The 14,594-nt window shown below is 41.2% G+C and overlaps 1 protein-coding gene across 2 annotated transcripts in view; it reads left to right on the top strand.

Annotated features, from left to right (window-relative positions):
* TMEM135 (transmembrane protein 135) overlaps positions 1–14,594 on the top strand; it is a 317,684-nt gene that overhangs the window by 21,588 nt on the left and 281,502 nt on the right. The window contains exons 2-3 of one of the 2 annotated variants that reach the window (XM_067568561.1): positions 3,243–3,370; positions 10,750–10,842. In XM_067568561.1, the coding sequence (XP_067424662.1) occupies positions 3,243–3,370; positions 10,750–10,842 (221 nt within the window). Of the gene's footprint in view, positions 1–3,242; positions 3,371–10,749; positions 10,843–14,594 lie in introns of those variants that run through there. The other variant, XM_067568567.1, reaches the window with a different exon arrangement.

Here is a 14,594-nt window from a genome sequence, read left to right as displayed (position 1 = left end):
TGACAGCACTACGCTGAGAGCTAACCACGTAGCTCTTTGCATTAGGGAAGCTTTGAGCACCAGGTTCTGCAATGAGATGCAGGACTGATTTCTGTTTCTGTATGTTGTTTGCCTTTGGTGAAACCCCCCCTCTCCCCCATCGATATCTGTACCTGCCAAATCCCTCCAGAACAAGATATGATTTAATAAAGAAATGTGTTGAAATGATGCTTAACTTTATTTCTGAACATTCAAGTCATGGGGGGGATGGGGGGAGGAGTGTTCATTCACTGTATCAAGGGGTAGGGTGGTAGCTTGCTGGCCAGCTGTCAGTGTGGCTGCCACTGCTTTCTGCTTTCACGTACTGCAGCCTGGCCAGTCTCCTCACAGACCGGCTGGTGGCAGGGGAGGGGGTGGGCATCAAAGCCTTCGGTCGAGGAGCATTATGGAGGGGCTGCAGTGTGACTTTGTCCTTCCTCCGCTCCTCCTAAAGCTCCACAAGCCTCCGCAGCATGTCTGCCTGGTCCTGCACGATTCGCACTATCTCCTGCGTGGTACTTTGATCATGCTCCATAATTTCTCTGCGAGTCTCCCTGTCCATGTCCATATTCTGGGACAAGTTGAGCTGCCCGCTCTTTGCTCCGTCTCTGCGGCTGCTGAGGCCTTCATGAGCTCGCAAAACATCTCTTGTTTTTTTTTCTTCCTCTTTTAATCTGTGATAGTCTTTCTGTAGCATTTCTTGAGGGTGGGGCCAAGGCCGAGGTGTCTACAGAATGAAAAAAAAGAATAACAAGGTAGCCATTGTTAGCATATTGGAGAAAATGATACAACTGCAACAATGTAGACAATAATCCCCTGCAACAGTGGAGACAATCATCCCCTGCTACAATGCTCACAATAATCCCCATGGAGTGCACAGGGCAAACACAGAGCCTCATTCCATTCCTGACGTCCCAGAAGGGTCTGCCCGTTGTTTCCTTAAAAAGTGCATCTAATGCAATCCTAGGATGCATCAGGTGAGGTATTTCCAGTAGAGATAGGGAAGTGTCATTACCATTATACAAGGTGCTAGTGCACTCATCTAGAATACTATGTGCAGTTCTGGTCTCCCATGTTGAAGAAAGATGAATTTAAACAAGAATAGATGGAGAGAAGGGCTATTAGGATGATCAGAGGAATGGAGAACCTACCTTACGACAGGAGACTTAAGAAACTTGGTTTGTTTAGCCTAACCACACAAAGACTGAGGGGAGATATGATCGCTCTCTAAAAATACACCAGAGAGATAAATGCTGGGAAAGGAGAGATGTTATTTAAGTTGATGTCATTTAATATTGACACAATAACAAATGGATATAAACTGGCCATCAACAAGTTTAGGCTTGGAATTAGGCAAAGGATTCTAACCATCAGAAGAGAAAAGTTCTGGAACAGTCTCCCAAGGGTAGCAGTGGGCGTAAAAAACCTAATGTTTCAAGACTGAGCTTGATATATTTATGGAGGAGATGGTATGATGAGGTTGCCTACAATGGCATATGGCCCATCTGAGACTTTAGTAAATATCTCCAGTTGCCTGGAATGGGACATTAGATAGGGGAGGGCTCTAAGTTACTATAGTGAATTATTTCTCAGCTATCTGGCTGGTGGGTCTTGCTGACCCACTCAGGGTCTAACTGATTGTCATATTTGTGGTTGGAAAAGAATCTTCTGCCTCGTCAAATCAGCAGAGATCCTGGGTTTATTTTGCCTTCCTCTACAGCAGTGTTTCTCAATTAAATTTGGCTGCGGAACCCTTTTTAACTTCTGCAGGGCCATGCAATATCCTCCGCTGAAAAATCCGGGACATCTTCCCCTTTTCGGCGGCGCGCGCTGTCAGCAGCTTTCGGCGGCGCGCGCTGTCAGCAGCTTTCGGCGCGCGCGGTTTCAATTTTTCGCGGAACCCTGAAATTCATCTTGTGGAACCCCAGGGTTGCGCGGAACACTACTTGAGAAACGCTGCTCTACAGCATGGGGCATGGGTCACTTGCTGATTTGAACTAGAATAAATGGTGGATTCTCTGTAACTTGATTTGAGGATTTCAGTAACTCAGTGAGAGGTTATGGGTCTAGTGCAGGAATGGGTTGGTGATGTTCTGACCTCCTGCACATCGCAGGCCACAGACTAGATGTTCACCATGGCATGAATCTGAGATTAGTTAATATTTGTAAAGAATTTTGAGTGCGTGAAGTGTTGCTTGCTTTACTTGAGCGGTTTTATGTCATCACTTACCAACATCCTCTCCTCAGCTGGTATATTTACAGGTAGTTTGAATTTTGCCATGAGCAGTAATGCTTCAAACTGGTCCACCTGTCATTCCTCTGGATCCTATTTAAGGCATCTCAGATGAGAATGGACTAAGGAAGAGAAGTGAAGGAAAGAATGAAAGGCAGTAGTGAAAATCTGGATAGGAAGTACTAAGTGAATATACCTTTGTCATTCAACACTGTACTAACTTCATGGAAATTCAGAACAATCGTGTGAGCTTTTTTCTACCTGTAAGTCTTATTGGATAGACTGAATCTAAATAGCTATATTGCTTTTCTTGCAAGTAATCTCACCCTTCTTATAAAACACACAAGCAGAAATTAAATTGACTGATAGGCATATTTGTCTATATCTAGTCTGTTTTCTGTTGGCTGACACTTATTGTGTGATCTTTTGCAAGAGAGAACCTGCTCATAAGGGATGCTTTAGAAATGATATGGTTAGTCTAAGCTTTCTCTTTCTGATCACTGGACTCATAGTGAATTTTTTTGAGGAAGACTTGCAGGTCAAGGTAAAACATTTTTTTTGTTAGGTTCCTTGAAGTTAAAATTTATAGAAATATTTCATCATTTTATGGGGTCTGCATAAGGCTCGTGCGTGGACTTCTTAGGAATATTTTAACCTGTATTTTAACAGAGCTCCATACCCTGAAACATAAAATATTGTGAAAATTTATCATCAGTTTAAAACAGCTAACCTTCTCCCACTCTTATGGTCAGCAAGATAGCAAAATTCCTCGTGTGTTCATAATATGGGATTGCCTGTGCATTTTCTGGTATCTTAACAGCTGCAACAAGTTCAGAGGAAATCTTTAATATTGTTCATAAAAGTATCTCTAAGGGGCTTTGATTCATTGCTTACATGAACATGTCTTGGTGCAGAGTACTTCTCTTTTTCTTTACAATGTATAACAGCTAGTAGAATTAAAGTGTGTATCTTTTTTCCCCCCCTCTTCTAGATTGCAGCAGTTCTCAGGAAACGAAAACTTGACTATTATTTGCACAAACTGCTACCTGAGATTTTGCAGTCAACTTCCTTTCTGACTGCGAATGGAAGCTTGTATATTGCTTTCTTTTGCATTTTAAGGTTGGTAAACACTCTGCTAAATATTTGCGAATTACTTGCTGTATAGTACCTTCAGTCTTTTCCTTTTTTACATATAGACTTATTCCTATATGCTTTCTTTTAAAAATATTGTGATTTCTCTGAAAAGGAGCCACACCTTTATTGGAATAATAGTAAAGGTGACCAACTGAAGGGTTCTCCCATTTTGTTTTCTGTCCGTACTAATTCAGTGCACATTTTCCCACTGTTTTTGTCAATATACCTCTATGTGAATTAATTTTTTCCCGTGCTTTTGTACTTTTTTTCTTATGCTACACAGATGAATTAGGGTTTGTCTATATAGGGGAAACTGACCGATGTAACTATTTTGACATAATATAGCTATTCCGGAGTAACTCCCTTATGTGGATGCTATTTCAGAATAAAAAGTGATTTTATTCCAGAGTAACTCCATTTTGTGAGCAGAGTAACTATTCTGGAATAGAGACACTTATTTCAGAACAGAGTCCACATGGGGAGCTATTACAGGATACCTATTCCAGTCAATTTCCTTGTGCAGAAATTACAATTCAAGAAGGAAGTATAGTGACTGAAAGACAGAACGATCACATTCAACCAGACAGCCAATGAGAGAGCACTGTCAGCTGTACTGGAGCTCTGCTCCCCTTCTTTTCTGAATAAAGAGGAAGTTACTCCACAAAAATCATTTACTATAATTATATTTACGCCTACTTCAGGAAGTTAGAAATTAAAGGTCCATATCAATCAGCTAAACCATTTCCAAAGGACTCCAATTTAAATCAGGCATCTTGTGGCAGGTATTACACTTAGTGCAAGTGTATTAGAATGAACCTGACAAGAATGAATCCACTTCATGATAAGAGCTGTTAGCCTTTTTAAGGACATCAGTAAAACTGTCTTTAAGGTGTGGCTTTGCTCTGAAAAGTGACTTTAGGTAACACTTCGTCACTCAATAGACTTACTCAATGTGTATTACAAATTATAGTGGAGATAGTTAAGGCTGAGACTTGCTTTCCATTATAAACCTGACATTAGTCTACCTCTAACGGCCTCAAAAAATTATTTCCACGTAATACTAATTTCTAGTTAAGGAGAAATTTGAGAGGTGGGAGATTATTCATTAAAGTGTGTGAAGGGAAGTTATTCATTGCTGCATTATAAATGTTACAGTGGCTACAATCTTCTAAAGGATTCCCAATGACAAGACAGCAGAGCTGCTGCGTGGATATTAGAGTCTGAATGAGGCACATCAGGCCCCATTTGTAGGTCTGCATTAAGTCCTCTGGACTTTAGAAGATCCAAAGTGAAGCAAAGCTGGGAGAGAAAGTTGGGAAGAAGGGGAGCTGGCTAGAGAGTCGTGGATCATGGGGAATTTCTAAAATCTGAGATCCCCAGATCCTTGTTTTGTGGTCCGGGTGCACAAAGCAGCTTCTTCTCTGACTTTGTAATTGGTGTTGTTAAACACTTCAAAATTTTAGAAAAAAGTTAAGGAAATTCCCTGACAAAAAACTTCATATGTTGGATTTCAGATTGAATATGTGTTAGTAATTTAAGGGTAAACAGTTCTTCAAGAGAATTGTATGTATAGTGTGCATGTACATACACACACAGCTTTTAAAAATGAACAAGTATGCAAAAAAAAAAAAAAAGCCTATTTCAAAACCCTGACAAGTCAGTTTTAAGGTTAACTGAAGATAAGAAGCATTTGAATGCCTTGACTGAATTTTGAGGCTTTCAAACAACTTTAGTTATGTACCTGAAGAGATGCTCTGAGGTAAACCAGCAACTCTGGGACAACCTTATCTAGCCAATCAATTCCATCCTATCAGTTATCCCCCAAACTAAAATGCTTTATTCTTAATTGTTCAGTGGTTGTACTGATTTCAGCCTTCCTTATGGCCATACAGTCCATAGAAGAGGATGTATTTCACAAATTCCTGATTGTGAATTAGTCAAGTGTCTAGGAGCTGGGCATGCTGGGGCTAAAAGGGTAGACCTGGGAGAGGAAAGGGGGCTGCTGAGTGTGTGTGCTACTGTTGAAGGAGAGCTGTAACAGGAAGGGAAGCTGCTGTTGAAGAGGCCACAGATGGATGTGCTGCACCTGAAGGAGAGCTGCAAGTTGTGCTGTAGCAGGAAAAAGAGACACTAGTATGAGAAAGGTGTGTTGCTCTTGCTCGTCGTGAAGGAGGGCTTTGTGGAAGCTAGGAAATTCACCAGAGAGGGACAACCAAGCTGAAAGGGACTCTGAGGAGAGGAGCCCTAGGGGTTTGTGCTCTGTGAAGAGCTGGTGGCTGGTATCCTAGGGAGAGGCATTGGGAAAGAGTGTGAGTATTTATTTTTTGATCCGGTTTCCCTTTGGGGACAGACAATTCAATGCAACTTTTTAGGGGTTTCAGCGTTGGGAACCATAGGAAAAGGGTGGGCATGTGTTTCTCCTTGCTCCTGGCAAGGTCTAGTAATGACTCTTGATGTTAAGGGGAAAAAGAAGGGACTGTTGTGTTTTTGGGACAGGTCCGGGAAGGAAGAATGTTGTCTTCTGTTTGACTTTGTCTGCCTGGGATTGGTAGACTTTTGGGGCTTAGTTGGTGGCCATGACACCTTAACGATCTAGCTGTGTTGAAGACTGAGAGAATGCAATTCATATGTGACTCCCAGGTAGATGGCTAGGAGAGAGAGAATTCTGCAGGAAACAGCCAGAAAGGAGAGGGCTGAGCATGCTGCAAAGAAATGCTTAGTGTTTAAACATGAAAGTATGCCCAGAGCCAAGGGTCTGAGATAGTCAGACTATTGCTGAAGTCTTCTGGATTGATCAGAGAACCACTCTACTCTCTCTCTCACCCTCTGAGCTTGACTGTTGCTCTTTGAACCATTCAGTGATTTCCTTCTTAGCTGTAAACTTGGAAGCCTTTAACTTCTCTTGGACCCTTGTCACCATGGATACATTAGTCCTCTGCATTGGTTGGAACTACAAGATAAACTTTTTCAAAAATCCTCCAGATTGCTCTGTGCTCACATCCTCTGAGAAGGCTCTTGAGTACTTATCAGATAGAGATTCTGCAGAAAATTCACTCTCCTGGAAAAGACAACTGGTCAGCCTCAGCTGCCAGATGAAAAAAGGAAATGCTTCTTCCAGTAGTGTAAAATCTTCCTGACAGTCAAAAAGAGAAGAGGCTTCAGTCAATCCTGGATATCTAGGAGTAAAGATTGGTATTTACTCAAGAAAAAATTCAAATGGTCATCCTTAGAACCATCACATCTAGAGAGTGTAGCCGGTTGCCTTCCTGCACCTTGCTAACATTTGCTTGCATATAGGGAGGGGTACTTCTCAAGCACTGGAAGTATGTAAGTTTTTGTAGTAAAACATCACTAGTAAATTTGCATTTTGGGCCAGCGTCTCTGCCTTTTATTTCACAAAATGCTTGGCAGTTGTCACAGCCTTCCTGATGCACACTATATGAGGCAGAGGCAGGCAGTGGAGACTTCTCAGGGCTATTTCCATTTCAGACATATATAAAAAACCCAACTGTGGTCCTTGCTCAATAAATATACAAAGCACAATTGCTTAGATGCTGCTTCTAGGGAGCAATCTTGCTTCAGCCTCTCAGTCCTTCAGAAACAGTTTCCAAAGTAGGGGATTCCTGTCAGAAGTTTATTTTTCAGTGATATCCCTTATTTGAAGTGGCCAGATTTTTGAAGACTCTGTTTTTGGACACACACTACAGAGTTTTCTGATTTAACCTTGATATTATTGAGGTATTTACACCTCCCTTATAATCTTCTTGCTCATCTTCATGCAAGGCACTGTAATGGCATGACTTCCCTATCTTGCAAGCCCCCCTTCTGGTTGGGTGTGTCTGCGGTCTTTAACCAGGGCCATACCCCTAGAACTTCTTCCCTGGCGGCAATGGTTTTGCCCTTTTAGTCTATTCTGGCCCCAGCTCTCCTCTTTACAGTTCAGTCCCCTTTCCAGGTCTTACTGCTGTACATTTGTAGGCCCACTTCCCTAGTTGCCTTTGGGGGGGACCAGGGACCCTAAGAATAGCAGCCATGTGCCGCCGTGTCCCTTTAGCCAAAACCACTTTCAGTTCCCTTGGCCACTTTTCTGCGGCCCCAGCTCTTCCTCACTCCCTGGTCCCTACTAGTAATGAGCTTTCTGTTGTACTTCACTTCCCTTTGGCCAGGCAGGAGCACCATCTGTACTCTTTTAGCTTCAGCAAGGAACTGCCTGTCTCTGACTCTGCAGCTCCTTTTTATAGGGCTCTCTTGGGCCTTGACTGGCTGCTCCCTGAAGGCACTCTTAGCCCACTTGGAGGACCTTTCCACTGCTCTTTTCCTCGGATGAGTGTGGCAGGATCCTGGGGCCTCTGGGCCTAGTCCACCTCATCACAGGCATAGATAAATTTTCCCACATTATGCTGTCTGTTGCAGTTAGTGTTATCTCATTCTTTTGGGGGCATCCCTTGAGCTATTTAGTCTCTAGTAATGTGATTCCTGCACAGATGCAATTTTTAGAGAAGAGAAAATGGCTTCCCTTGTAAAGCTGCTTTTCAGATGTTTTCGTCTTGCAGGATTATAAATCACCCATTTACCTCCCTTTGAGGTAATCTATTTGAGGTGGCATTGGATTTTACATGTCTATTTTTATATCCTTTTTGAGCTGCTAGTTTTTTTTAGTCATTTTTAGTTTTAATGACTGGATTTTTCTGGGGAGATTTCACTTTCTGTTCTATTGGAATTGATTGGAAGGTTCCAATGATTGAGTTAAGCACAAAGCATCCTGGGTAACAGCTAGTAAGGTGTCTGGCTTGTGCTCAGACATTTCTACTGCCCTTGAGAATTCAACCTTCCTCACACTAGGGAGTGGAGAACCAGAGGTGGGACCCCTGGAAGAAGATACCTTTAGGGAAGCAGAATTTCAAATAAGTACCTTGCCATTATCATTGTGTTAATACTTTGTACCTATATGGCAACCTTCATCCAAAGATGTTAAAGTGGTTTAAAAAGTGTGTAAGTTTTTTATGTATGGGGAAACCGTGGGACACAGGCTGAAGCCTTGGATATATTTTTGAAAAGCACCTAAGTCCAATTTTCAAAAGTAATGTGGGCACTTAGCATCCTCAGTTCCATGCTCCTAAGTCACTTAAGCACTTTAGAAAGTATTACTCCTGGTCTACACATTTGAATTGATTTAACTAAATATGTGATTGTAAGCAGATGTAGTTAAACTAGTGCCAACCCCTATGCAGGCACACTTTTATATTGGTTTAACTTGGCTTACATTGGTTTAGTTTACAGGGGCAAGTTAAACCAAGTTAGACCAATGGAAGTGTGTCCACACAGGAATTTTTCCCAGTTAACTAAATTATTGCATGTTTGTGTGTAGACAAGCTGTAAACTTGGGAAGGTCACACAGTGAATTAGTGGCAGGTGTCAAAATGGAACCTAGGTTTCTAACTCCCAATTCCCTGTTCTAGCCACCACAACAGTAACCTTGTAATCCAAAACATTATTTCTACCTATATTTTTAGATTCTCTATGCTCCATTCTCCAAGAAATGCTCTTGGCGTTTGAATTTTCAGATAGTTGCACTATATTTCTGTCTTTTAAGTCTTATTATCAAATTGAAAATGTATGTATTAATAGAATGATTCAAAACAATGCCAAAAGAACAGATTCATGTAATAATGAACATTTTGCTGTTGTAGCATTTGGCATTGTCCTGTGAAATTATCCTTCTGTAGCCGTGGGAATGTATAGGGTGTATAATTACCATTACATCACTCATTGCTGATTCCCTGACTTTTCTCACTTTTGAATATAAACTGGTCGTACTTGTTTGTATTATTATGTTTTTGTGGTGTAATAAGAGCAAAGATAGAATGAGACAAGACCTTTGCCCTTCCTAGGACAAGGATAAAATTGAGCTGTTCCAAGTGGTGTTTCTAATTTCACCTAGTTCTTTATGATGTGTTGCCATTTCTCATGTGTAATTTCATCTCTTTTCATTGCCCCATATGAGTTTATCATGTTACTTGCCCTGTTTTATGAGGACAGAGTCTCAAATGAGACTGTGCTGCTGAATCAGCTGCTATTGCTTGTTAAAGCACTGTGTACAATCTTTCCATTTCACAAATACTCCCATTCCTTGGAGATGGTTTATTGCCTCCTCAGTCCATTCCAAGTAGGCTGGATATGCAAGAGTTTAGAATCAAGTTTTTAATTACTGACTAGGCAATTGGGCTGCTACTGTAATTTACATTTAGCAAATGTGTACTTTGTTCTTCCCTTTTTTCACAGTAACACATTTAATCTTTGTCCAAAAACTTAATTCCTTATATCTAGTCATTATTTTGTGTAATAAATCCATTTTTCAGGACAATTTTGTTAATGTGCACTGAATTTACAAGATTTTTTTTTTGTGAAGCTGTGGATTCCTGGGGTGAGATCCTGGTCCTATAGAAGTCAATGGGAGATTTGCCATTGAGTTTAATAAAGCCAGGATTTCATTCCTGGTTTCCATTCTCAGCTCTTACATTGACTTATTGGTTGATGTTAGAGCTGTCTCTTCACATCTCAACATCAGTTTCTCTATCTGTCTTCAGGACATCAAATAAGTGCACTTCACATCAATTGCCTTCTGATTCATTTTATTACCTCACACCCATTCCTTACACCTCTGAATCTTTCTTGAAGAGGCTATCCTCACTGCAAGAGAGACAGTAGCAGCCATAGTTTTTGTGTGGTCCTACATAACTCGTATCTCTTTTAGCCTTTCATAAATACCACTTTGGAATTAAAGTACTATCTGCTTTAAAATAAAAACCCTTTGAATGAAATGGGTGTAGTACTAATGCACCTCAGGGATATTATGGGACTTAGTGTTTATGAAGTACCTGTAGGCCTTCATTAAAAGGAACCATGTAGTGTAGGGCTATGTCTAGACTGATGGTGGTGAATTTGCTGCCATCAGATTGATTTATCTAGATCGATTGAGCGGAAGTGGAGAACCGCTCAATGGACCTGGAAATTGACGCTATTAATCCACCTCTGCCAGGTGGAGTAATGCTGTGTTGACAGTTTCTTGTCGGCTCAGCAAACTGAAGACACCACAGTAAGTAGGAGTTAGGATGTTGACGGGAGATAAGCAAGCTACTGTGTAGTAGTTTGTGTATCTCCCGTCGACTGCCACCGAATTTGGTGGCAAGTGTAGACATAGTCTAAAAGTATTACTATTGGTGACTAATTCAAAGGGTGCAATGTGTATCTATTGATGGAAAATAGACATGAATACAGCCTTACGTTGAGCATAACATATGCATCATACGCTAACTTTCTTTGCTTTGACATGTAATATGATAGATATAAACTTACATTTTCAGGAGGATACTTGGAAAATTCTACTTTTGGACTCCGGGCTTTGGAGCTGCTTTACCGGCTTCCTATGTGGCCATTCTGATTGAAAGGAAAAGCAGGTACACTTCATGTTATACTTTTTCATTATTATACCTGTTCCTGTGCTTTAAGTCATATGAGGAAGTTCAAATCACTGCCACTTGTAAAAATTCTTTGGACCCAAGGTACCAAAAATGTAGTTCAGTTGAAATAGTATATATATTTTTAAACTCATGCAGCAGGTTAAGAAGCAACAGTGGGAAAGTGTAGATTTTGCAAACATACCGTATTTCCCCATGTATAAGACGCTACCATGTATAAGATGCACCTTAATTTTGGGGCCCGAAATTTGAAAAAAAATGTATTACATCAGCGGTTCTCAACCTTCTTTCCCCCGAGTACCAGTCGGGCCAGGTACAGTCAGGTCAAGTACCACTTGACCCGACTGTACCCGACCCGAGTGGTACTCGGGGAAAAAAAGGGAGGGGACTTGCGGCGGGGTTTCGCGGCGGCAGCGGGAGAGATTTCCAGCGCGGCTTCCCAGCGGCAGGGAGAGACGGGCGGTGGGGTTTCGCGGCGGAAACAATACCCGCCACCGAAACCCTTCCACCCGTTCCCCTTCTTCACCGGCAAAGCTTCGCAGGGGTGGGAGGGAGGGCCCATTCGGCGGCGGCGGCGTGCGTACCACCTGGCCCTGGGGTAAGTACCACTGTATAAGACGCACCCAGTTTTTAGACCCCAAATTTTTCGAAAAAAGGTGCGTCTTATACATGGGGAAATACGGTGTATAGTGTAATTTTTTTGGTTTAGTTCATGGACTGTTAGTGTAACTGGATGCAGCTGTTGCTTATATATACAGTAAGTGAATCAAGTTAGCTATTTATATTTTAGTTTCTTGCTAAAAATATTTAGTCAGTTATAAACTAAAAAGGGTTTATCTTCCTGTCAATGGAATAGTCTGCATCTCGAGGTCAATATACACCCAAGTAAAGTTCTACTTTAAGATTAATGGAAGTCTTTCGTGCTTTTGCTAATAATTTTATAGTTAGTAATAATTCTTTTATTGTTAATATTACTATTATTTCTGAGGCACTAATCACTGTAGTATCTAGGTGTTAGTTATGTAAAATTTATGTAATGTAATCACTTGTGTGAGGAAGAACAATTCTTTACCTTCCTCCTTCTTGATGTTAAACCTTTTGTGTTGAGAGGATTCAGAGCTAGATGGTACATTTCCTTGAATCAGCAGCTGGTGCTTTTTCTCTGTCTTAACAAAAAGCTGTCTTACTCCATGTTTTAAATGTGGCAAGGCTCTGTCAGTCTCACCTTTGACAGCAGCAAATTCCACTGCCCTGGGCCAACCCTGTGAGAACACCCTGCCTCAGTAAGTGTTTTAAATCTGAGTTTTAGTGTCTTTTGGCTGACATGGGAATAGCTATGCATAATAAGATGATCATTCAGACTCTGCACCATCTAGGGCTTTAAGGGTAAAGACTAGGACCTTGAAATATCCCTCGTATTGATAGACAGCTTTCACCAAGTATTGGACTGACTAACTTTGGATGGTTTGCTCCACTTAGCAGGCAGGCCACTATATAAATCAGTGGTAGTTTCTTGATGGCTTTCAGGGTCATGCCTTGGTAAAGCATGCAGCACCTCTTTCAGCACTGAGATGGTCAAAGCATAGATTACCATAAATACATAAGACTGGAATGGGAAGAGGAAAAGCACTTTCAGCTATCGTGCATGTATGGAACATCCATTTACAATAAGGCCAAAAAGACCTTGCACCTGAGACTGGTTGCAAAATGCACATCTGCTATTTCAGCCCCTGGCTGTCTGATTTTCGTGTCTCCCCTCATTACCTCTTTCTCATTCTCAGCTCTATGTATTTCCTAGCATGTATGGAAGTGTTGTCCTTACCATGTTGTCTCTCCCCATCAATTAGCACCGGTTGCTCGTGGGACCCATGGAGATGTCCTGGTGGGTGAAGTCCTTACCTCTGGCTGCCCACATGCCCTTCTCAGCTGAATCTACTCCCTGGTACCTGAGGAATTGCTAGAGCAGGGTAATGGGCAGCCACATGAATGGCCTTCTTTTGAAGGTACCTCCATGAATGCTAGGGAGCATGGTGCAGTGGGAGAGGGGAATGAGAGGTGATAGTTGCAACACTTTTAGTGGCTTTGGCAGAAGTACAGAAATAAAGGAAACAGCTTGGCAGGAAGCATGTGCAGAGAGTTGAAGGGAAGTGGCACAGGCCTGAACATGTTTTTTTTTGTTTCCCTTGCTCTAGGGCCTGCCCACTACCCTGCTGAAAAGATCCTTATAAACATGAGCAAAAACACCTATATAAAATCTTTAAAAAATCTGTGCATGCTGTTTGAAGGGTGGCCTATTAAAATATTTGACATTCTTGCAATTAGTTAATTAAAAAAATTCTATTTGACACATTACTTTTGGACAGAGGATTTTATGATTATTCTGTTTAAAAATTGGGTCAGACTTTGATCAGTCTCCCAAGTGTTTAGTAGTTTTTACATTATTTCCATAGTATTCATTCTAATTTTGTGTAGTCAAGATATGTTTCTTTATCTGAAAGTAGTTCTTGAATATAATCAAAAGGTTTTCAAAAGGAGAGTACATTTCCAAGAGTAGTGTTTAATATAATTGAAGGGGAAACAACATTAAGTGGTTAAAACTACTGTCTGATTGTACTTTACTTTTGTTTTATAAGTGAGTTACTTCTGTGGTAAATCTTGTAATCTGGCTGTCTGATATTTCCCTTTCTGGAGTTACTTTGTAGAGGGTGGATTCACTCTGGCAAGGTTTTGCTTAAGTTAGCTGCTTAGATTCTAACACTCCTTTTGGCTTCAGTGTTCCATTCCACGGTATAAGCAAGTAGATTTTCTGCAGTTGTGCCAGGGACAAACGCCAACTTGACTCTTACTACATGCCTGGTACAGTGTTTCAGGGGTTTTTGAGAGAGAGAGAGAGAGAGAGAGAGAGAGAGAGAGAGAGAGAGAGAGAGAGTGTGTGTGTGTGTGTGTGTGTGTGTGTGTGTGTGTGTGTGTGTGTGTGTGTGTGTGTGTGTGTGTGTGTGTGTGTGTGTAAGGTCAAACTTTACTTAGAGAAGTACTTATGGTAGCATATTTGCAAAAGACTTCTAGCTCTCCAAGTATGTACGAGCAAAGGACAGAAACTGATCACAGGCCCAAATAGTTTTGGATTTAGCGTAAAAGTGGAAAAAGTTGGAAAAACTTGCAAAATTAAAAATAAACAAATTAGTAAAATGATGCAAATTACTCAGTAAGACTCGATGGCAATTTAGGATTTTCTCAAACTTAGTACTAATGCAAAAAAGCATTAATTTTTATCATCTGGTACTTTCTTCAAGCCATTTGTACCTTGGGGGGTGGGGGGCATGGGTGAGTGGGTGCATGCGTGTGTGTGTGTGAGAGAGAGAAAATGAAAGGTGAAAATATGTATTGCTCTGAGCTTGAATGTGTCTTAAAGACGTGTGTGAAAGGTGACAAAAGTACTTACAGCACTGCTATGTAGTTTTGTGATGGAACACTGAATTCCTGGAAGGATATGTTTGGGCGGAGCAGAACCCAAACCCCTTGACCAAGACCAGTTGGCTGTGAAGTGACTTCCTGCATAGGATTTGCCTTAAATGAAATGTATATAGAGTGTATAAAACAGTCTAACTTTGGGAACTGAGCTTCTGAGAAAGGCAGTCATATACAGTGATGTGGGTCATATAAGTTCCCATACAGGATCAGTGAGAGAAATGAAAAACACTGTTTTCTTAAGGGAATTTGTCACTACTGTA

This window comes from Emydura macquarii, unplaced genomic scaffold (genome assembly GCF_026122565.2).
Source record: "Emydura macquarii macquarii isolate MOO-44397 ecotype Brisbane River unplaced genomic scaffold, CSIRO-AGI_Emac_v2 contig_318, whole genome shotgun sequence".
Taxonomy (NCBI): Eukaryota; Metazoa; Chordata; order Testudines; family Chelidae; genus Emydura; species Emydura macquarii.
Note: the sequence above shows the minus strand (reverse complement) of the source record. Positions and strands in the feature narration are given on the sequence as shown.